The sequence below is a fragment of the Ambystoma mexicanum genome, chromosome 4p (genome assembly GCF_040938575.1).
Source record: "Ambystoma mexicanum isolate Mex_15411 chromosome 4p, UKY_AmexF1_1, whole genome shotgun sequence".
Taxonomy (NCBI): Eukaryota; Metazoa; Chordata; class Amphibia; order Caudata; family Ambystomatidae; genus Ambystoma; species Ambystoma mexicanum.
Window position 1 is genome coordinate 1074062338 of NC_090927.1, and position 24605 is coordinate 1074086942.

General features: G+C 45.2%; 1 protein-coding gene across 3 annotated transcripts in view; it reads left to right on the forward strand.

The window, feature by feature from the left end:
* AK9 (adenylate kinase 9) overlaps window positions 1-24605 on the forward strand; it is a 1784103-nt gene that overhangs the window by 771279 nt on the left and 988219 nt on the right. For all 3 annotated transcript variants that reach the window (XM_069606660.1, XM_069606662.1, XM_069606661.1), the window contains one exon: window positions 244-338. In XM_069606660.1, coding sequence (XP_069462761.1) covers window positions 244-338 — 95 coding nt within the window. The remainder of the gene's footprint in view (window positions 1-243; window positions 339-24605) is intronic.

Genomic DNA, 24605 nt, shown 5'->3' on the forward strand with positions numbered 1-24605 from the left:
CAATGTACTTAGTCTTTTAGACTATTGGGATTTCAGTCTTATGTTTTTAAAAAATCAAATTGAAGCATCTCTATGCCACAAGAAAGGGTTCAACTACAGGTGGGCATCTGTTGCTGTAGTTGGTCATCTTTAATGTTTTTGTTGCATGGTTGTTGTGGGTACAGTAATCTTTCTGGGTGATTTGGAAACTTGCATTTAAAACAAACAATAATGTTGAAGAACTTGAATGATGTTCTTTTTCAGGCGAGAACAGCAAGAAATGTTGAGGTTGCAAGCGGAAGAAAAATATAAACAAGAACATCAGCCAGTGTTAGAAACTGTAGAAGAAATACCTGAAGGTACACTCTTTGCAAATAGCAGTCAACTGATAGCTTCTGCCTGGATACCCCACTCAGTTTGTTGAGATTCTGATGTAGTGTAGATGTTTGACCTCTTGAGTCTTTCTTGATTACATCAACACACTTTGAATATAATTCCTCGTGCATTGTAGTGCACTATTGTCTTATTTTGTTTGCAAAGCATGTTCTGTCTTACTGTGGATTTTTATGGGTTTGAAAAGCACGTGTTTGGAAGTACTCGAAGATATGTGAGCATTGTACTGTATAAAAAGCAACACATTTTATATTAATAGATTTTTGCAAATGTTTTCGAGGACTCAACCTAACACCCCCTCTCCTTTTCCCTCCAACCCCACCATTCCTGTTGTGCATGGCTTGAGCAACAATGTCTGTAGGATCACGCAATACACAGAATTCGAAGTTTCTGGGGCAGTAGGGGATATTATAGTCACTTTGAAGAAAGTTTAGCACCAAGTCCCAGTCTGTGGTGAATTTAGATTGTTCGCCTTGAATAGAGTAGGTTATCCATTAAAGTGCCAAAAAGTTCCAAACCTTAGAAAAACCATTTGCTGATTTGTGCTGATTCTTCAATTTCCAATTTTACGCGATCACCAGTAGAACCGCTAGTTATAGTATAACAAAAGCTTTATAGGTTTGCTTAGGGCTCTGTCGTAGCTCTGCTTCAATAAAGGCCAAAAGGCAGCATCTAAGAGTCCTAGGCTTTCGTAGACCAAATATTTGTATAATGTGTGTGGTAACTTCTTCCCAATATTTAGTCAGCCCTGGGGAGGTCCACCATATATGCTCCCAATCCCCCAGCGCTCCACATCTCTTCAGCACTGATCATAGATAGATGATTTCATTTTGTGTAAACAGGCTCGTGTGTAATGCCATTGTGTCATCAGCTTGTATCAAAATTCTCTGAACTGAATCAACCGGGTAAGCTTAGGTATGTCCTTTCACAGGCTGTCTCACTCATCCCCTGACACCGGTTCCCCCAGTGTCAAATGCCAACAATGTTTATATTTCAGTGATTTATATTTCAGTATTTTTGGGAATCGTGCCGCCATAATTTTATGTGAATTAGAGATGAGATTTGTTTCCGGGGTTGGATGTAACACATTTTTCAAATGGAGTTAACGCTCCAATTGCTGCTTTCTTGTTTGGGGGAGCCAGTATCCAATGCCAGACCTGGAAATATTGAAATCGACTAGCCTCCACAAGTCCCAGTTCTACTTTACATTGTTTGAATGGTTTGGGATGATTACCTTGAAACATATCACGCAGTCTTACACAGCCAGCCCGTTTCCATGTAACAAATGCACAAGGTTCCATGCCTGAGGTGAATTGCGTGTTAAAAAATAAAAATGTAAGGGGTGAAGGGAAAGTCGTCAAATGATATTTCTTTACTGCTGTGTTCCAGACTTCTTCAACCATGCTCATGATCTGACTTATATGCATGTTGGGGGGCTGATCCTGTTTATGAAACCACAGTATATCCCAAAGCTGTGGCACACCCACTACCCTCTCCATCTGGACCCATCTTTTCCCGGTATCTTCCTCACACCAATCCTTCAAAGTCTGAATTTGAGCAGCATGGTAGAATTTCAGAAAATTCGGGAGACCAAGGCCACCTCTAGTTGTGGGGGTCATTAATATGTTCAAAGCTAATCGTGACGCCTTATTATGCCACATAAATTTAGAGATCACCTGTGCAAATTTTGAAAGAAGGAAGCGGGGTAACGCTTGAAACGGATAAAGAGCTTTGTTCAAGGTGACCATTTTTACTGAATTAATTCTACCAAGCCAAGAAACCGGTAACTGTCCCCAATTTGACAATTTACCTTTAAGTTCTTTTAACAGGGGGGATAGTTGGCATCATAAAACCCAGCCAAATTGGGGGTTATGGTCACTCCAAGCAATTTGATCCCTTCCTGAGCCAATCATAATTGCGTTTGTGATTGCAGAAGCTGCAGGTCATTAACAGGGTGGTATAGGTTTAACATTTCTGATTTGGTTATATTTATTTTTAAACCTGCGACTGTCACAAACTTTTCCAGCTCGTGTACCGCCACTAGCAGTGTATCAAGGGGTGAGAGGCTAAAAGCAGCATGTCATCTGCGTATGCCATAATTTTGTGTGAGATGCCTCCTAAGTCAATCCCATGTATGGAGTCTGTCTGTGATCCTGGCAAGGAGTTACTCAAAATGCAGTGCTTATAGAAGTGGTGACAAAGGGTACCCTTGTTTGGTCCCACGTTGAAGGTGAATGGGAAGAGATATGTGACCATTAATAAGTAATCTAGCACTGGGTTGTACATAATTAGCCTTTATTTTATCTGTCAATTTTGGTCCGAACCATATCATTATCAAGGTCAGAAAGAGAAACGGCCACTCGACTCGGTCGAAATCTTTCTCAGCATCTAGCGATAAAAGAACCACTGGGATATTTTTCTTTTTGACTTTCTCTAGGATATGACACATTCTTCTTTGTATTGTTGTGCGTATGACGTTGTTTTAGGAAACCTGATTGGTCTGAATGTATTAATGAGGACAGTAAGTCCTCCAACCTATTGGCTGAAACTTTAGTATACATTTTTGCATCCATATTTATTAAAGCAATGGAGCGTTATGACTCACAGCTGCACGGATTCTTGCCAGGTTTTGGAAATAATAACATTTTTGCTTCCTCCATAGTGGAGGAAATACGACACGATTGTATAAAGGTATTATATAGATGCGTTAGTCTGGGAGATAAGATATCCTGATACGTTTTGTAAAATAAGGCCAGATATCCGTCGGGCCTGGTGATTTATTCAGTGGAAGGTTGCGTTTCACTCTAATAATTTCCTCCTGAGCAATATCCAATTCCAACTGAATCCTGTCTGCCTGCGCTAATTGGGGAAGAGTAACTGCCTCTAAGTGCGCTTTCTGAAACTTGGGATCTGGAGCTTCCAACTGATAAAGATTTGAGTACAACGTGTGAAATAATGTGGGAAGTTGCGGTGGTCATCTCACTTGAAAGGAGCCAAATCATTTGTATGATCTGGATGCAGCTTTCTGCCTAAGTTGTCTAGCTAACAGGTGATCTAACTTGTTGGATTTTACATAGTACTTTTGTTTGAGGCATAGCAGAGGTTTTCCACTTTTTTTTGTTTGGAATGCAGTTAGTCTGCCTGATGCAGTTCTGAAAGCTTTTTGTGTAGACATCCCTGTTTATACCCATATTTTCCATTGTTCATCTTAAGTCTTCTTTTAACTCTATTTCTAGAGCCACTTTTTGTTTGAGCCTAATGGCATTTTCAGCTTTCAGGACCCCCCGTAGAGTTACTTTAACAGCGTCCCATACCACGTTTACAGCGGTTTCCCTGACTGGATTAAGATCAAAGATCTCCCATATCTTCTCTGCTATTTTATCTCTAACTACTTGATCCCCTAGTAGCTCAGACAGGAATTTCCAAGCCCATAATCTTTGTTTCACCCGTGGTATATTCAACTCCATGGAGATTGATGCATGGTCTGACAACGTAATTTATTTTATTTGTTTGCTTGTTAGGCGCTTATACAATAAGAAAATACTGTTTCAAAGTGCCCACAGGGCAGGGCGGGGGTGTAGAAGGGACAAACCTACTATGCCTTCTGTGTATTCAGAATGTGCAAGTGCAGCAAGGAAGAGGGACGAGGGGGTAAGTGCTGGGGAGTCCAAGCTCACGTGTGAGCCACAGATGAAGTGGTAGGAATGTTGAGTGAATGACATGTTATCCACATGTTATTTGGGTAATATTGCCTAAAAGTAGAATTGAGGCCCAAGCGAAAAGGAATGATGAACATGTGAGTAGAAGGAGTATCCTTTATCAGATCCTCTAAGAGTTGGCCAAATATCTACTAATGACAAATGTGCACATTTTTGCTTTAGTCTAATGGAAGTGGGAGGTTGGGCATAACATGTAACAGTACTACGATCCCGGATTGCGGTCCCACGCTATTTTAAAATCTCCAAACAGTATTATTTCACCCTCCCTAAAAGATTCTAGATGTGTAAGAGTCGATTTTAGAAAACCCTCTTGGCCCGTATTGGGAGCATATATTGAAGCCACTGTAAGTGTCCGTGTCAGTGAGGCCACTACCAGGATCGCAAAAAACATAGCAGCCCTCTTTGTGAGTCTTAGTGTGTACAGGCTTGATTTGGGCTCCCGGCCTAATTGCTATAAGTATTCTGGCGATCTTTCCATCAGCATTTGCTTGCAAAGTAACAGAGTAATGTTGCAAATTCAATTTGTGCCCGTCTCTGTCACGGATGTGAGTCTCCTGAAGTGCCATCAAGTCTGGTTGGTGACACGCCAGGAAGCCCGCCGGCTTTCTACAATTTAATGGGGTATCGAAACCCCTGATGTTAATCGTTCGGCACTTAAATTGACTTGATATAGATGAAACCTTAGCAGAGCTGGTGAAAATCTGGACCTGTTCGTACTTAAATATGTTAAAGCTGACCATGCACTACAGTTTTCTCCCCCTCGCCTCTCTCCTCCCCTGAAACTAGCACTCCCTCTTTCCTAACCCCAATGTTCCCCCTGTCCCCTCCCTTGAAAAGTCCCCTGGTGTGAGCCACAGTACCTAATGTATCCTGGGGTGAAAACCCTCAGCTGTGAACCATCATCTTCCCCGGGGCAAAGTGCAGGGTATCTTAAAACCCAGATCTGTTACCTGAACAGATAAGTTCCAAGATATTGTGCTCAATCTCTGCTAACGTCAGATGTACCTTTTTCTCAGACCTTTAGTTTCACGTTTTTCTCCATTGCCATGTCTCTATGTAGGTGCTTTTGAAGTTGGTCCTCTGAGGCGGGATTTCGAGGCATCTTTCTGCGCACCCCTATTTCTTCTCCTGTGTCTATCTAGTGAAGACCATTCCCAGGGTTTAGCTTTTGTGGTGGGGCGGCCAACCCTGCCTTCTGTTGGGCCTGCAGCTATATCCTATTCAATTTGTAGCAGGGCAATACTTGCTTCTTGGGTGGTAATTCTGTGTTGTCTTCCTTTTATATAGAGAAAGTTAATCCAAATAGAAAAGTCCATTTATATTTAATCCCACGTGACTTTAGGGTTTTGACCACCACTTGCATGTCACAGCGTTTTTGGAGGGTTGTTTGCGAGAGATCTTGATAGAGTTGGACTTCCATCTCATTGTAGGTTATTGGTGTCGAATTCCTCGCATCTCTGAGGATATGTTCTTTTTGTGGATATGGTGCACAGGCTACGAGGACATCTCTAGGGCAAGCTCCTGGTTCTATTCTTGTTGGGTTTGTCCTGTGAACCCGATCTAGCGGGATATTGATAGCTTCTTCCCCTGTGATTAAATCTGCAAAGATGTGCGTTATGGTATCTTTTAGGTCAGGGTCTGACACTGTTTCAGGAATTTTCTGAATTTGGATGTTGGAACATCTCGATCTGTTTTCCAGATCTCCGTGGTGGATTTCAAGGTTGTGTGTAATCCTTGACAGCTCTTCCAAAGCTAAATCCATGTGTTTGGATTCCTGTGCAAGTTCCTGGATTGCCTGCTCTTTTGTGTCAACCCGATCTCCCAGAGTGGAGATCTCCTTGCTAAAGTCAAACAGAGAGTGCCTAATTTCAGTTGTGAATGAGGAAAATTGTAGTTGAAAGGAGGCAGAGAATGTTTCCTCAAAATCCTGAAAGCTTTTTGCAAAGTCCTCTTTAGACACAGCCATGTGTCAGCCAGATCCCTGCTGCGTGGTTCCGTTGGAGGCCCAACTGCTCATGTATTTTAGCTGAGGGTATCTCTGGTTCTTTTGCCCACAATTTTTGCAGTGAGTTAAATGGTGTTTGGTGAGCCTATTTGAGCTCAGCTGGGGTATGCATCTTTCTACCTCTTGGCATATGCATAGTTCTAGATCAGGCACAGGAATCCCCAGGTCCCACCCTGTACATTGATAAGGCAAGTCTACCTAGTAAGCCCAAGATGTACAGGATTTATAGTCTTGTTAGTTAAGTTTTGACTTGCCTGGATACGTTCAGAATGAGCCCTGTATTGTATATATGCAGCCCGTTCCAGACACTTCTCCACTGTGTGGAGCCACTGATTATACACGTAATGTCCAGCAAAAGAACCCTCTTATAATTGGCCATGTTACGGAAGCTTGCTGACATGCAGAAGGGATCGGGGAAGGAAGATGTACGTGTGCAGATTGCGGCCCCTGCAATTGCTTTGCGTGATGCCAGAGACGTACCTGCTTCTATCCGAGGCCTGAAATATCAACAATGTATGGAAACATCTCTGGAGCTTCCGCTGCCCTCTGGGGCGCATCACGCTGATTGCGGGTAGCGGTCAAAGCCAAAGTCTGTGCACTGGTGGTAGTCCCGTGTCTGCATGCCCACTATTTCCGGCTTTCCCTCACAGCCATCCGGTACCACTGTGGTGGATGAAATCTCCTCCGATTAGATGTTGAAGCTGTGCACCAGCACCGCTCCGGAGCCACAGGGGCCGCCCGCTTCAAGCGTAGACTGTGACTTCGTTGAGGTGAAAGACTGCACCCCCGCCTAGTCCGAAACTCCTCTGCAGCTTCAGCGGTGGACCATTATAATGCCAGACTGCCGTGAAGTCTATCCAAATCAACTTTCTTGTAGAAGCCTGCTTTTAGACAATCCAGTTATGGGTTGAATTCTGTGTAGACGGAGCACACCCATGCACATATTTACAGTGCGGTGGCCATCTTGGAATCAAGTTTAACTTTTTAACTTCTTTGTTTAATGTGTGTTTAATCACTTTGTATAACGTTTCTTAAAATCATACCTGCATTAGAAAGATTCATAGAGCTTAATAAGAAAAAAAAAAAGCATCTTGCAATACTCCAAAATACACCCTCCTCACCATTTAAAATTCAAATGCAGTATACCATACCTATTATGAATGGCAAATTCCAAAACCGATGTACAGCCTTTTGTGGGGATTCTACCCAATACCCTATCTATGTATTGTGACAAAGATATTTACTTTTGCAGCAAATTCCGCCCAGACCAATATCCTGTGCTCTCTCACTTAAAAACATTTCTCCTGCCTCTTTGTCCCTCTGTCCCTAAGTAACTTTGCTCCTCCTTGGCAACACTTGCTTTAAGATGAACATTGATTTAAGCTACCTAATATTCAAATCGAGTGTTGTAAAGTAGTTCTGTAGTGAAGTCAATGTGTAATGTGATGAACTTTTTCTGTATTATGGAAACACTACATTTATTTTAATACAGCCATAGATATGGCTTTTTATAAAAGTTACAATAGATCCTAGCCAACATTTAAGACAATTAACCTAAATAACATAGGCCATTATAAATTGTGCCTGCTACCCCCTCACCCGCCACTACACCACAAGACCACAAGACAACCAGGCCAAAGCAGGACCAACTAGACGTCACCAAACAAAGACTAAACAACTCTCAATCCTACAATGCCGCGCAAACGACCCATTCCAAGGAAAAGACGAAGAGATGAAAGAACAAACACTCCAGAGCAGCAACTTAGAACGACAACCATAGACTGGACCCCCACAGACAGGAACACAAAACAAAGGAACTTTGAGAGAAGAGAAAAATCCCTCTACTTAACTCCATACCTCGCAGACAACTGGCCATCACGGCAATCCAACCCAACATTAGAAGCAGCAACATCAAACAACCTAACACAAGCAAGTAGAGGAAGGATGACCAACACAAACAACAAACAGATGACCAACCAAATAACCCCCTACATCACGAAAGCAAAAAGAACTTCCAATCAACAACCACAACTCCCGGAAGAGGAAACCGATCATAACACAAAAAACCCAAGACGAAACCGAGAAGAACTCTTCGAAGACGCTGACACCCTGAAACCCACAGCCCAAAAAGTGACTGACCAGGAAGGAAACCTCAACACCGAGCGGAAGATGACCTCGACAAAGCCCAAACCAAACAACACCTCCAAACTTCACTACAATCTAATAAACGCAAGATCCATGTCACAACAGAGATCTTCGACCTACTTGACGACAACGGCATTGACATCCTGTTCATCACAGAAACATGGCTGGATGACAACTACAAAATCACACTCCAAAGCTGCCTTCCGGCCGACTTCAAGTGCATGCAAATACACAGAAAAAACAAAAAAGGAGAAGGCATTGCTGTAGCATTCAAAGAACACCTGAAAATAAAAACTGACGAACCACTCAACGTCCTTAACTGTGAAACCATGGTAATACACCTAACAGCGAACCCAAAAACCAACATCACGTTCATCCTGGTATACAGACCCCCAACATATGATGCAACATTCGTTGATAACTTCATAGAAGCCATCACCAACTTAGCCATCAACCACGAACACCTAATCATCCTGGGGGACTTCAACATCTGGTTTGAAGACAGCCACGCCAACTCCCAAAACTCACTAATTGAACAACTCAGCACCATGAAACTACGACAACTAGTCAAAGGAGCAACGCACTCGGCAGGACACACCCTAAACGCAATTTTCGCCAAAGAAAAACTCATCAGCACGGCACCCCCGATACAAATACTATGGAGCGACCATCTCATCATCCCATTCGTTATCACTCTGCCTACCCAAGCCTACATCCAACATCCGAAACTCACAACCACCACCAAAAGAAACTGGAAACACGTCAAAGATAGCAACCTATTCGAACAACTGGAACTAACGAAACCCTGAACTACAGAACTGGAACTAGCTGACCTAGACAGGAAAGCAGAGATACTGCACAAATGGATCGCAGATACAATAGACAAGATCGCCCCAGAAAAACCATTCACCCCATCAAAAAAAAGAGTAATGGCAAAATGGTTCACCCCACTATTAAATGACATGAAAAAGGAAAACAAAAAGATGGAATTGGAATGGAGCAAAGAATACAACCCAGGGAAAAAAACACTGTACCAGAAACAAATCCAAAATTCAAAAGGCAAAGAGAAGACATTACGACGACAGAATCAACAATGCCACCAACACACAAAAAGAAATGTTTAGCATCATTGAAGAAATGAGAAACCCACCGGGCTGCGATAACACCCCAACCCCCTCAGAAAAACTATGCAACGACCTGGCAGATCACTTCAAAAAAATAAAATGAACGACATCCGTCAAACCATACAAAAGCGAACAACCAGCTACAACATACAACCCAACGAACCTAACACGGAACCACAACACAAACTCTGAAGCTTTCCTGAAATATCAGCAGAGGCATTTGCAAAGCTGGTAAAACGAAGCAAGAAAGCGGGATCACCCATGAACCCATGTCCCCCAGACATCTACAAATCAATCCTCGTGCAAGGATCGGCAGCAGAACACTACAGAAACCTTCTAAATCTATCACTATCAACAGGGACTGTACCGAAGATCTTCAAATCAGCATACATCAAGCCACTCCTGAAAAACACAAGTGGTGACGTAGATGACCTTTCCAACTACAGAACGATCTCTAACATCCCCTACCCAGCAAAACTTCTAGAAACCTACGTATATAAACTAACCCAAAAACACGTAGAAAAACACCACCTGCTGGACCAAGCTCAAATCGGTTTCGAACCAGCGAGAGGAACGGAAACAGCACTACTATCCATCTGGGACGAACTCAAAACTAACGCAGACTCAAACACTACCTCAGCCCTTATTCTGCTCCACCTCTCCGCAGCCTTTGACACAGTTAGCCACGACACCCTGACCAAAAGACTAGAAGACATAGGCATAACAGACACCGCACTACGCTGGACCAAATCATTCCTAGCAGACAGAATGGAAACCATATGGATAAAACCTTTCAAATCCACCCCACAAGTTTACTGTGGAGTACCACAAGGATCCTCACTATCTCCACTATATTTCAACATCTATCAGACTCCGGTCATCAGAATCTTCAAAAAATACAACATTACATGTTACAACTACGCAGATGACACTCAGATCATCTACAAAATCAAAGACACTGATGCCGACCATTCAACCCTAACTGACTGTCTAAAAGAAGTCTTCAAGTGGATGGATGCCAACAACTTGAAAATCAACCCAGGAAAGACAGAAATCATGATCGTATCCAAAGACCAAGAGAATGAAACCACCATCCCATAGCCTACGGAAATGGGAAACGCACCAACACCATCGAAGGTAGTAAAAAATCTGGGAGTCCTAATGGACAACAACCTAACCCTCGAACCACAAATAAATTCAGCAGTGAGGAAATGCTTTTTCCTCCTCCACACGGCAAGAAGAATTCTACCTTTCCTCTCCTTCACGCACAAAACACTCACTATCGTCGCCCTAATCATGTCAAAAATCGACTATGCAAACAGCCTCTACCTCGGAATACCTCCTGAAGAAACTGCAACCGATCCAAAATACAACAGCAAGACTACTCCTCAAACTATCCAGGAGAGACCACATCACTTCAGCCCTAAAAACACTACACTGACTCCCAGTAAAACATTGCATCACCTTCAAAAAAATGGGCATAACACACAGGGCAATCAGCAGACAATGAGCAGAATTCCTACAAAAGAAAATAACAGTCTACAAACCAACGAGACCCCTTCGATCAAGCAACGAAATCCGCCTGGAACTCAAGCCATACCTTAAGAAAAAACTTGGAGGCACCTCCTTCTACCACTTAGCTGCAAAAACCTGGAACAAAATCCCAAAAGAAATAAGGAACACTGAAGATCACCTAACATTCAGGAAATCACTACAAACCTGGCTCTACAACACCACAGAGTAAACCTGGAAACCAAAACTGCAAAAAGGATGACTAAACCGAAAAGACACGGACATCCCCGACCCGAGAGAGTAACTCCCACGGCACCTGGACGGGTGACACCGAATAGACTGGAACACAGGCGGCATGCACAGAGACTGAGTCAACTACCCCAGACAATCCCACCAACACTTTCGCCCGCCCCTTAATTACCACCAGGTACCACAGTGGTGTGGAATCATTGAGATATTGGCAATCACCCCACTACCTGAGAGTCTGTCAATGGCAGGTGCACTGGCCACAGGAGTATGAAGGGAGGATAAGGGGAGCTATGAGAGAACATGTTAGAGGTGGGGGCCAGAGGAGTAAGGAACCTGTATTCCAATCAGACCCATATCAGGACAGAACCGCATCAGGGGAGACTACGCAAGCCGAGCGCATCAATTCAGGATAGAGACCCAAACTAACCAACCCTACTAACAATTTCCCTTTCTGCATACACCTCTCAAACGCCAAACCAAATGCAACCAAAACCTACAGCACAACAAACCGCACAAACTTCACCACATGATATGATATGATATGATATGATAGGTTATTTAGAACGCGCTTAATACCCAGAGGTTTCTAAGCGCGGACCCGTGGATAGAACCTGTGGTGCTCTGTCTCATCTTGCTTCCAAGGTGAGCGCGTTGCCCCTGAGCTATCCTCCCGAGACAACAACAAAACAAAAACCCACATAGCCTTGCACAACAGTTTACGACGGCCGCACAAACTTCACCACATGATATATGATATGATATGATAGATTATTTATAACGCACTTAATACCCAGAGGTTTCTAAGCGCGGACCCGGGGATCGAACCTGTGGTGCTCTGTCTCATCTTGCTTCCAAGGCGAGCGCGTTGCCCCTGAGCTATCCTCCCGAGACAACAACAAAACAAAAACCCACATAGCCTTGCACAACAGTATACGACCGGCCGCAAACACCCCAGGCACAGCCAACGGACCCAGCGGGCTGAGGCCGCCAACAGCACATCACTGCTCTCTTGCACTTTTGCTACTTCCTCCCACTAACTCAACCTCCCCTCCTCTTTCAGAGCCATCGGAGCGCCAGGGATCCACTCCGGTGGTGATAGTGCGCGGTACAAATGTCCTTTAACATTAACATGCTGTCACGGCAATTTTCCAGTTTCTAATTCCCCATATCTAGCCAAACTTTCATATGCGCCCACATCTTAGTTTGATGATAAATCAACATAATATTAGTGCCTTCAATGTACTGCAGCCATAGGCAGTCACTATCCATATGCAGCAGGCTAGGGGTCCCCTGTTCCACATATAGCATTGTTTCTTAGTTCTTGAGTTTTATGACAATCACAGAGGGGATATTTTGCAGACTCAATTACGTTGGAGAGGCATGATCTGCATTTCCATTCTTCTTGGGATGCCATGTCTGGCCCCAATACTTCAAGCGTATCCACCAAATTACATTTTATTTTTATATATCCTCACTCTGCCTTTCGCAAGGCCATCAAAACCAGCCTCTTTATCTGATTACTCTAATGTACTCGGTTTCTATGTTCCTATACAACTACTAAACTTGTATCTATGCAACCTTGTAACCATTTTTTCCTGCATTGTAACAAGTTACTCTCATTGGGCTGCAGCTTTGTAACCCTTAATCAAGCCTTCTTAAGTTCTACACAGTGCCTCGATGCCTTTGGGCTGCAGTGCGCTATACAAATCCAAATAAATAAATATAATCATAGCGCAAAAATGAGTTGGGAAAAGCATAGAGGTAGCTCGCCAGTCGAGATTGTGGTTCACGTAAACCCACATAATCTCTGATGCCTCATTCACTGCCAAGTCAATCTCGTTTTGCTCGTGAATAAGTTCCCATGTTTTGGAATTAAAGAGATTTTTGTAGTTAAGCCGTGTCATGTTGTTTATGTCAATATTTAAATGTTCGGTTCCACAAGGATTCCACCTCAATGATATTAGAGCAAGTAGATGTATGAGAAGTTTAGGAATCTTATAGGCTTCTTCTAAAACAGTGGAATGGAGAGTGTTGGGTCCAACATTGACCAATTTGTGATGGTACATAACATAACGCATCATTTTTAGGGACAGTAATGAGCATAAAGTCAGTTTGTTTCGCAGAACTTCCACTGGAGTTATGTTAGCAAATTGTAACAAAGATTTTAAATTAAGAGATTCCAATCTGTTCATCACATTTTAGTTCTTTATACCCCACACTTCGATGCCATACATCAGTTTCAGAAAACAACGTTTGACTTATATATATTAACGAGGGAGAAAATTGAATGACCGCTATGTGTTGAGACTCATTTGGTAGCTCCCAGGAGTTGACAAGTCTCCGCTTCCAGTGTAGCCAACTGGGCTTTCCACGTAAGACGGTTGTCTATTGTGACTCTAAGATATTTATACTCCCGCCGTCCCCCACACCTTTTCAATTTGACATCCTGCTAAGAGCCATTTATATTGGATTTTCGGTGATCTGTTCTTACTTGTCATTAATGACATTTTGATTTTTGCAGCATTGATATTTAGATCATAAATTGTCACGTAGGTTGATAGTTGTCTGAGCAGCTCTTGAAGTCCTCTTGGTGTGTAAATGAGAAGCAAAAGGTCACCCGCATACCCCAACAAGCTTATTTTGGTGTTTCCCAGCCTAGGGGATAGAGATGCTGGTGTGGGCAAGGACAATTTGGATTACGTGTTTGCTTCTTAACATTGATATTCCCAATGTTTGTAGATGTTAGGGCAGAATTATGTTTATGGTGGGGTTTCTGTCCCTTTCAAGGGACCCCTAAAATGTCTTCTTTTTAGGATCTCTGGCCACTTTTTTCTGTATGGTGTCATGGCCTCAAAGGGGACCAGTATACCCCAATTCTGAAGATAGAACAACATACGAGAGACAGTAAAGAAAAGAGTCCTTCCAACACAAAAGGAAAGACTATTAAGTATATACTAGCAATAATGACAGTGAACAAAAAAGAGCAAGGTATCCAAATAATACAGCATGTTCATTTTCCACTAGCATGTACACAAAATAGTCACATGGTTTATCACATTGTGTGGGGAATCCCTAGTCTTTTGAACATGTTGCTATTGCAGTGCCTCACTCGGTATGCTTATGGAAAGGAGCAACAAGAGTGGACTTCTGTGTCTGGACCCTATGACATGAACAGGAAAACACTACTCGCAAGAGCCTGGGGACTGGTGAGAGCACTTGGAATTTCTGGTTACTGCGCCTAACTCCTCGTGAAATACTGGGTTAGTTTGCACAAGCAGCCGGTTGTAGGAACCAAAGGGCCCCTGCTCTAGTGCCCCAAGTCTGGATTAAGTCGTTTTTTTTTTTTTGGGTTCCTGAAGAGATGACGCTTGCACACATGACTGAGAGTTTGTTGCATTTACTGTTCAACATAACACAGTGTACAGTCCACACGTTTATTTTTGATACCATTGTAGGTTTTATATTTTTTTATTATTGTTGATTTCATCACTATAGGTGCTGATAGGTGTTTTGACCAGCTGAGGGTCTTTATCAAGGCTACAACCATTTACAGGTGATTTGTTTAGATATTAGGCATCATATCAAACCATCATTGTGAAGGGTGCAGAGTGACAGGTGATTAAGTGGAACAAGTGAGGCCGTTACAATTCCATACATAATAAGGTAATCACAGCGTTATTGCCCAGTGACAATGGAGTATACGTTAAGTAGATGTCAAAATGTATTATAAGCGTAAATACAGAGGAGAGAAGATATGAGGAGAGAATGATGCACAAGGGGAAAGAAGAAGGAGAGAGTTGTTAGCAGTGTTATTGATTACGTATTACCAGATTGTCAGGTTCAACAAAGTGGGCATGGGAGTAGTTTGTTAAATTTTTCTTGGATTAAGGTGTCTCTAACGTCGTGATTCAGGGGAGGGTGGGTAGGTGGCCCAGGATATGTTACAGCACCAAATTTGGTGCATCTAAGGAAAATAAAAGGGCATGTTGGGACATATAGAAATTCTGTAATTCTCAATGTATGTCGTCAGTGGATGGCGGTATGATGCAACTTATCCCAGGTACATTAGCCCACACCACTGTATGAGCCTACTTGTTAATAGTAAGTATGGATGACATAGTGCCGGTGGTGTCTCATTTGTTAGGTTGGCGTGGGGGTCATCAGTGGGAGAGGTGGATGAGTGCAAGGGAGAATTTGTTATTTTGCGCGGTTGGGTGGGTGAATAATAACATTTCTGTGTGAACGGATCTACATTGATCAGACATCCAGTCGCCAACACAGTGGTCTCATACCACCTCACCATGATTACCCAGCAAAATCACAGGTCACACAGGGAACCTAACAAGACACATGCGCTGGCCACCCACTTATTCCAGTTCACTACTTATCTGCTGGTGACAGTTCCTCCAATAACTGCAGATTTGCAGCTTCCTTTGCATCAAGTGCCGTAACGAGCATCAACAGACACATTTTGATCAAATGACCCATTGCCCTCCCTGCCGGTGCGTGTCGACTCTGCAGTCTGCAGAATGTGTCCTGCAGGAGTGCTATACACGGCATGCAAAAGCTTACGGAATGGCCCTCTACTGAGCGATCCCTGCCTCATCAACAATAGAACCTAGTGCACACCCAGTAGAGGGCCATTATGCAAGCTTTTGCCTGCTATGACTAGCACTCCTACAGGACACATTCTGCAGACCGCAGAGTCGACACGCACCGGCGATGCAGCTAAACCCTGGGAACTTCAGCATCTCTACACATACAAGGCCAGCAATATGTTCATGTGTATGATGGCAATAGTGGTAAGGAGGACTGAAGCACTAAGACATCTGTCCATGCCATATCCTTTCACGCATACATAGCGAGATGAAGACTGTCTTGAAGAAAGTGGGTACATTCATTTAATAAACCACTGAAACCGGTAGACCAAGAACTGACAGAAATCACAGGTTCCTGCTCTCCACACCACTTGAGCACCTTAGTTCATAGGTTCCCTTGAGTGTGAGATAGCATTTCTACGTCTTCTGTATCATTCGCATGACTTAAATGTCGGTATGAACAAGTTGAATGTTCTAATTTTCTCGGGTTAGTGTAAACCCTTAGCTGCAAAAAAGAACTGATGACTTAGATTATCTTTTAGATAGACTAGTAAACATGAGTTTGGGCCTACAGGTTATGAAAAATTAAATTGATGCCATAAGTAGACCAATTGAGTGTGTGTGTGTTTTTATATTGCTCACGATGTCACACACTGCATCTCCTTTTATTTCAGTGTGTTTTACGCCTTTTTTCCAGGAGAAGGTAGCCCCAGCTCCTCAATATCCATCATCAGCTGCATATTAGGATTGTGGTTATTTTCCTTTCCGTATTCTGTCTGCTTTTAGATAAGCGGCACTCCAGCACAACCTAATTTCAGAGGGTTATCAGGCAGGGGTAGCTAGAACTTCCCTCTATCCTTCTGTCTTCTTTTTGTTTGTTGCAAGCTGAAAGTTTGGGGCATTTCCTGCTGTGTTCTTCATTGATTCCCTCACGAGGGCTTCTATTAGAACAGCGTGATTTTTTTGTTGCAATTTTTAAGAAAAATGGGGGCACTACCACTGCTTGCCCCACAGCCACCATGCCAATGCAGGGATACAATCTGCACATAAGAGTGGGTGGCCACGACTCGCATCTACTACATGTGTCAACGGATGAACACACCATCATAATCTGGGCACGGACAGACAGGCACATGCAATGCACTAGAGATACTAGAATGCATCACTGGCATGTCACAATACCCATTGTTACAAAGTCATGAGATTTGACGCGTGTGCAATGTTCAGGGGAACGCCGCGCATGCTCATTGCAATAAAGGGGCGGTCCGTCAACGGCAGTTGCCGCCAGGAACCCGTATCAAGTAGACATACATCCGAGTCTTCTCTGAGGTACTTTGGCTGGGCCTACTTGATGGGGAGGGCCCTGGGGCATACTGAAACATATAACATTTGGCAACAAGGACGCCACTGAGTGGGGTAACATTTGCTTGCCATCCATGTGTGGATTCAGGAACATTTGCTTCATGCGCCCACTAGTCGTGTCACACACGCGGTACACGCGTGCCGCCATTTTGTTTAACTGATGGTTGCGCTGTCAGGGAACAATTTTTGGAGTCTTCATAGGCTATTACAAAGAAAAATATAGAAAGAAAAAGAAAAGGATAAGGAACAAAAACTGCTAAAGTGGTTTTGGCACAGGACCACGTCTTCTGTCACCGGGGTATACACTGGTCAGGGTGTCACTCAGTGGGAATACGTGTGGAGACCTGCACTTCTCGTTCCCTGGAGCATCCATCCTGTTTTGGACAACACGCTGGGGGGCTCCTTTTGTCACTGGAACCCATTTGCCGCGACCGGTGCCTAGGACAATTTTTTTCTGGGGATTCAAACCCTCATTGCATCCAAGGACAGAGTTGTCTATCCTGGGCATTGTGAAAGACCGATGTACCTATTTTTTCTGCTGAACTGTGGACTCTCGACCACTGCAGACTTGTGACCTCTTTATAGTGGGAGTTGCTTGTGCTGTCTGTGAACATGAGTAGCCCAGGCGAAGGTGCTCAAGAGGTCGTGCAGCTTCCTGTGCAGCCCCCTGTCAGAGTGATGTCACGACAACATGGAACTTTAGCGCCTATGCTGGAATTCGACATGTCATGGCCCCCATCAAAACTAGGCCCGAAATGGCTACTGTGGATCAAAAAACTTGAGATGTACTTCAGGGCCACAGGAGAAACGACTGATCTAAAAGTTGCAACGCTACTATATGCCACTGGCTCCGAGGTTCATCATATCTTTGAGTCACAAAACGCCTCTGCTGTCACGTACCAGGCAGTGAAAGATGCCCTGAAAGAACATTTCTTAGCCCTTGCAAACCTGGATTTTGACCGCTTTGTGGTGACCAGTGAAAAACAGCGGGAAGATGGATTGCTGGATCATTTCTGTGGGCGGCTGCGTGAACTGGCCAGTACCACTGTGAGAATGAGGAGGGGATGGTCCAAAACCAACTCATCCAGGGTTGCAGTTCAGGAAAACTAAGGCGTCAAGTGCTCCGCGAACCGGGGCTAATGCTATCGCAGATCCTGGATGTGGGCAAGGCACACGAATTGGCCCAACAGCCGGGCCGCTAGAATGGATGCCGTGGCCAAGCCAGGGAAAGGTGAGGAAGCCTATGCCATCGGACGGATGGCAAACGGTCGATCCCAATGCCTGAAATGGGCCCAAAAGAAAAATGGCTTGCCTCAGCAGTGCCAGAAGTGCGGGTATGACCTTCCACACTCAAATCAATGTCACACAAAAGAGAGGATGTGTGGGCGCTGTGGGACCTCAGGCCACTTTGCCAGGATGTGTCGCGCAACAAATCCAGGGGTCATCCCGCAAGGTCCGAACAGACCCACCAGTAGTGGCATACACAGACAGCGAAGTGTGGCTGCCGTAGAACAAGAGCTGAAGAGGAAGAAGTATTCTTAATTTCCAACATCGACTCCATCTCAAATAAGCACCAGCAGCCCACATGTGTAGTAGACATATGCAAGACCCCCACCCCAGTGTTGATTGACGCGGGTGCATCTGTATGCATAATGGCATCTCAACACTATGTGGCATTGCCTGGACCGAAACTAAAGCAAAGATATACTCGTTCGGCAGAGAACATCCTCTTACCCTACAAGGGGTGTTCACTACATCAATCTCACACGCAGGACGCTCAATAAAGGCAAAATTCTTTGTGACCATTGTAAGCCCCCATTTGCTTTTGAGCTGCAGTGCATCTGAGGCGCTGGACATAGTACACTTTGCACTCTCGGTGTATAAATCAGCCATTCAAGACCTCACCAACCGCTTTGCAGACATCTTCAAAGGGGTGGGAAAGCTAAAGGGATAGCCAATTCGGCTGCACATTGATGAGTCGGTGCGCCCTACTGCCCTCAAACACTGCTGCATACCCTTTCACCTACGAGAGCAGGTTGAGCAGGACCTTCAAAACCTTGTGGACCAAGACATTATAGCGAAAGTTGAGGTCCCCACACTATTGGTGTCTCCCATCATGGTGGCGACCAAACCAAAACAACTGGGAGCATTACGGATTTGCGTAGAATTGCGGCTCCCCAACATGGCCATTAAGAGGGAGCGCCACCTTACGCCGACGCTCGATGTGGTGGGGGAATTGCAGGGCAGTAGAGGTTTTCTCGAAACTTGACCTACGCTCGGGATACCATAAGCTGAAATTACATCAAGACTCGAGGTACATTACTGCTTTTACCACCCACAATGGTCTCTATCGGTACGAAAGGCTAGGTTTTGGGATTCCCTCTGCCGCAGAAGTGTTCCAGAACTTTATCAGAGGTGCTCTTGCTGGACTAAAAGGGGTAATCAATCTGAATGACAATATTCTGGTGCATGCCACTTCAGAAACAGAGCACATGATCAGGCTGGAGAAGACACTGGAGCGGGTCCGTGATCTAGGTTTGACCCTGCATCACGAAAAATGTGAGTTCTTAAAGGAAAAGGTCGAGTTTTTTGGATTTGTTTTCCACGCTGGAGGTATCGTACCCGATCCACAAAAGGTGAGACATTCGGGAGGCCAGGCCCCCAAACAACTCCTCTGACATGCGCAGTTTACTGGGGATGGTGAACTATTGTGGGAGGTTCATCAGGAACCTTGCCTCCCTCTCAGAACCCCTTAGGGCCCTCACAAAGAAGGACACAGTGTGGACATGGTCCACCACGGAACAGACTGCCTTCGATAATATCAAGGTTGCGCTTACAGGTGATGAGACAATGGTTTATTTTGACTCCAAGCTAGTCATCGATGCTAGCCCTGTCGGCCTAGGCACAGTACTACTCCAACCAGATCGTCAGAGTCAGATGCGACCCATCACATACGCCAGTAAAGCCCTAACTGACACAGAGCGAAGATATTCCCAAATTGAACGGGAAGCGCTGGCCATACTGTGGGGCTGCAAACACTTTAGTCTCTACATCCTGGGCAAGCCCGTCTCAGTCATCACGGACCACAAGCCCCTGATTCCCATCATGACAGGGGCATCCTCGAAGCCGCCTCCGAGGATAGAAAGGTGGATGCTCAGCCTCATGGAGTACGGTGTAAAGCTACAGTACATTCCAGGCACACACAACCCAGCCGATTATTTATTCCACCATCCCAGGGACTGTGACGTGCAAGAAAATAGTGCAGAAGGGGGGTGCGAGGAAGCCATCCGCAGGTGGTAGAAGCATCCATACCGATAGTGCTCACACTGGATGAAGTGGCCGAAGCCTCCAAGGCTGACAGATGTTTTCAGTTAATTTAGAACGCTGTAGGAAATGGGAACTGGAAGTCGGTGCTGGCAGACTTGTCAAGGAGAGGAAAAGAGACACAGCACGACCTACAAACACTGTGGCATGCACGTCACAAACTATCTACATCCAAGGAGGACCTGCTACTAAGATGGAGAAAGATTGTAATCCCAAGAGTGTTGGTAGACAGAGTATTGGAACTGGCGCACAGTGGCCATCAAGGCACGACCAAGACAAAGGCTCGACTAAGAGCAAAAGTCTGGTTCCCAGACCTCGAAAGAGGTGTCGATGAGTGCATACACCAATGTGTCTTGTGTCAAGCAGCGGTGCCTGTGTCTAAAGAACCACGCATTGAAACCATGGAAAGGAGTGACCAGCCCTGGGGCATTGTGCATGCAAACTTTGGATCCACTGGGAGGGGCACATATTTCCTAGTCCTCATCGATCAATGGTCCCGTTACCCAGAAGTGGAAATAGTAGAGTCGACTTCAAGTGACCAGACCATCCAAGCCATGAACAAGATCTTCTCAACCCATGGTTTTCCCCAAGTATTATGTTCTGATAACGGACCCCCGTTTCAGGGCCGCCAGTTCGCCACTTTTATGGACGAATATGGAATAGGAGTCCTGGCTGGCCGAGACCCAATGGTGTAGTGGAGCGCTTTATGCATACCCTAAATAAAATTCTCCGGATCACTCTGGCCAGAGGGGGGAATTGCAAAGAAATCTCTACCAATTCCTCTGTGAATACAGGTCCACGCCCCACCAGGGATTAAAAAACTATTCGAACTAGACACATGCACAACAAAATACACTACCTATCTTTGCTGTAATTATATTCTGCCACAAGTCCATGGTGGGGAGGAGAATTTCCCATGTCAACTCAGATTGGTCTCAGACCACATCTGATGCTTGGGCCTTAGAGGTCTTCCGACATGGTTGCTGTGTCCCTTTCGCTAGAGAAGTTCAAGATGCTAACTCTAGCCCAGATCCTTCACACGCTCAATCTGCAGGACAGGTTTGTGTAACGGAACCTTCAGGGTGCTTACTTCCACCTGCCTATTCATTTGAAGCACATGTAGAACCTGAGGTTTGTTGTGGGCCAAAAACACTATCATTTCAGATTCCTGCCATTTGGTTGTTCTTAGATACCCAAGGTTTACACCATTCTGTTGGCAGTGCTAGCAGTTTACCTCAGAATGGAGGCGTTCATGTCTTTCCCCTACCTGTTCACCTGCCTCGTCCAAGCTCTCTCCCCAAACCAGGCGTCAGCACCTCTGTTCTGCATGTGCAGTTTGTTGCAGAGCTTGGACTTTCTCCTGAACTTCAAAAAGTTGCATGTTTCGGCATCCCTGTCCCTCCAGTTCAACAGGGTGGTCTTGGACACTCGCCTGGGTACACCTTTTATGCCCAAGAACTGAGTTGAAAACCTCTCGGATGGTGTACGTCCTCCAGTCTCGGGGACAAGTTACTGCCTTAGCCTTCCTGTGTCTACGTGGTCTCATGGCGTCCTGCATTCCGGCAGACCCGACTGTGCATGCGGTTGCTTCAATGGCTAGAGTTGTGTTGCTCGATGCCTTGCAAGGTGGTTCCTGCTAAAGGGCCTGTTTTTCCAGAAACCCTGGCTACAGATAACTGTGGTCACTGATGCATCCCTGATAAGTTGGGGCACCCAGCGTTCTGTCATCTCCCTTGGAGTCTCGGGTACTCATCCATTGTGTGGCATTGAAAGTGATCAGGCTGGTCCTGGTCGTGTTCCTCTCCTCTGTGAAAGGGAAATGTGTGCTGGTGCTAACGGACAACACAGTGACCATACATTAACCTCAATAAGCGAGGTGGTGTGGGGTCCTTACCGCTTTACAGAGAAGTGATGCAACCTTGGTTCTGGGATCTGGAGAATTACGTCACTCTGTGTGCATCTTTCTGGGAGAGAGAATGGCATGGCTGATGCCTTAAGCAGACAGACTTCAGCCTCCCATGAGTGGGAGCTCTGCCAGAATGTTTTGGCAGAGATGTTGTTCCTCTGGGGGATTACTTGGGTGGATCTCGTCACTTCCAATATTATTAGGAAGTGCAAATTTCTCTGTTCCAGGGAATTTCCTTGCCGGGGAAATCTGGGGGATGTTCAACCACTTTTATGCATTCTGCCGATCTGCGTCATTCCGCTGGTTTTCAGGAAATTATACCTGTTCGGATTGTAAGGCAGACCTCTAGACAACCAGATAAAGGAAAAACAATCCTCTGAGGAAAACAGCTTGGCGCACCTCTTTGCAAGGAAAACAAATTTCAATGGATTGCTTTTCTCCCGCAGATTCCTCATCTGATAGATATTCCCTCCAGCTTTGCTGCTTCTGAAACATTTCGATAGGGGGCATAGTGGACCTCGACCTGGCCGTCGACCATAGATCCGTCTTGCTTGGCATCTGGTTGTTGGCTCTGAGCATGACGTGCTAACACGCTGCTTAGGAACACAGAGCTCTGACTCTTTCCAAGTTTTTCATCATAAATCTTGTTTTTTCCTAATTCCTCGACGCGAAATGTCAGTCGCAAGGGTGTCTGGTTTCAAGCGGTGTTCCAGCTGTGGCACCAAGATGTCCCTCACCGACACATACAAGTTGGGTATTTGGTGCCTCTGCGCGGTCACGGGACTGACGGGTGTCTGTCGTGTGCCAATATGCAGCTGAAACCCCTTCACGACGGAGCTTCTAAACACGCAATGGGTCAACTGCCCTCAAAATCTCCGGCGTGGTCAGCGGTTTGGTCTTCAGAGGCCGAAACTGAGGGGAGTACCCCTGGGAAACATTAGTGGAAGAAAAGGTCCCACTCGAGGAACCACTCGTCCTCGTCCAGAAAAAAGAAAAGGCGCCACTGCCATTGACCGGACTCTGAGTCGTCGACGGAACAAGGTAAGCCGTTGGCTGGTCCTAACATCCGACAGGAGTGGGAGGATTTTAAATCCTTGATGTTTGCAATGTTCAAGCAGCATGGTGCAGTCGGCGCGGCTACCACCCAAAGCAGCATGCTTCTGAGCCAAAAGCAGCACTCGGTGCAGCCGACCCCTCTAAGTGCCTCGATACTGACTATGTCTGCGCCGATTAATCTTTCGACGTCAAAAGAAATATTATGGAAGCTGGATTACCCCTGTGAGTCCAAGGATGTCGACACTACGGCGTCTCGGTCGACGCAGACATCCACCACCGGCGCCGAAGGAGAAACTCTCAATGTCGACAGTTGTCAAGAAGGTCTTAACTCCACAACCCCGGTCCGAATTTTTCAAGTACATGCCGGGTATTTTCGGTGATCACAACGCTGATGACCAAGATTTTCTCAGGTTCAGGAGGGGTCAACTATTTTGATGACCAAAACAGGCTGCTACAACTAGCTCAACGCCTACAAAGACGCTAGTGGTCTGGACACCTCACCTGACCTCGAGTTTCAACAGTCCCAGTCCTACCTTCACAAAATATCTAAATACAAGGCTCTGGTAGAAAGGGTTATCGACACCTTGGGACTACACTCAACAGTGGAACCTGCGCAAGGTTATGACCTTCCTGACATCCTAGAGGAAGTTCTTGTAACTGAATGTAACATGCCTCTGAACCCGGCCATTGCTGATCCTTTGATATCTCTATGGCAAACCCCATGTTCCATTCCTCCCGTCAGCTCCACCATTTCCAGGAAATACAGGTCGGCTAGAGGAGACCCCTCATAACTCTCCTCTCAGCCTTCCCTGGGGGGGCTTGTTATGCAAGCTGCTACAGTCTCTTCAAGACCAGCATCATCTACATTCACTCTGCCCACAGACAGAGAAGCAAAGAAAGTAGATGCTTTAGCAAAGAAGGCATTCACCTCGGGTAGCATGGACCTCAAAGCTACCAATGTGGCAAGCAGTTTTGGCAAATACTCCTTCGGTCTCTGGACGGCGGTGAAAAATGCTGTCCAGGAAGCAGAGATGCGTAAGGGCTTCATATAGCTAGTGGAGGATGGGAAGAAAGTGGCCAAGCAGTCGCTGCAAACGGACCTCTGGACATCGTCGACTGTGTGGACTGATCTATGTCTTTGGCCATAACGCTGAGAAAGCAGGCCTACTTGAAAACCTCTGGTTTTTCACCTAAAATCTTTTGGACATGCCCTTCGAGGGTGATCTTCTTTTC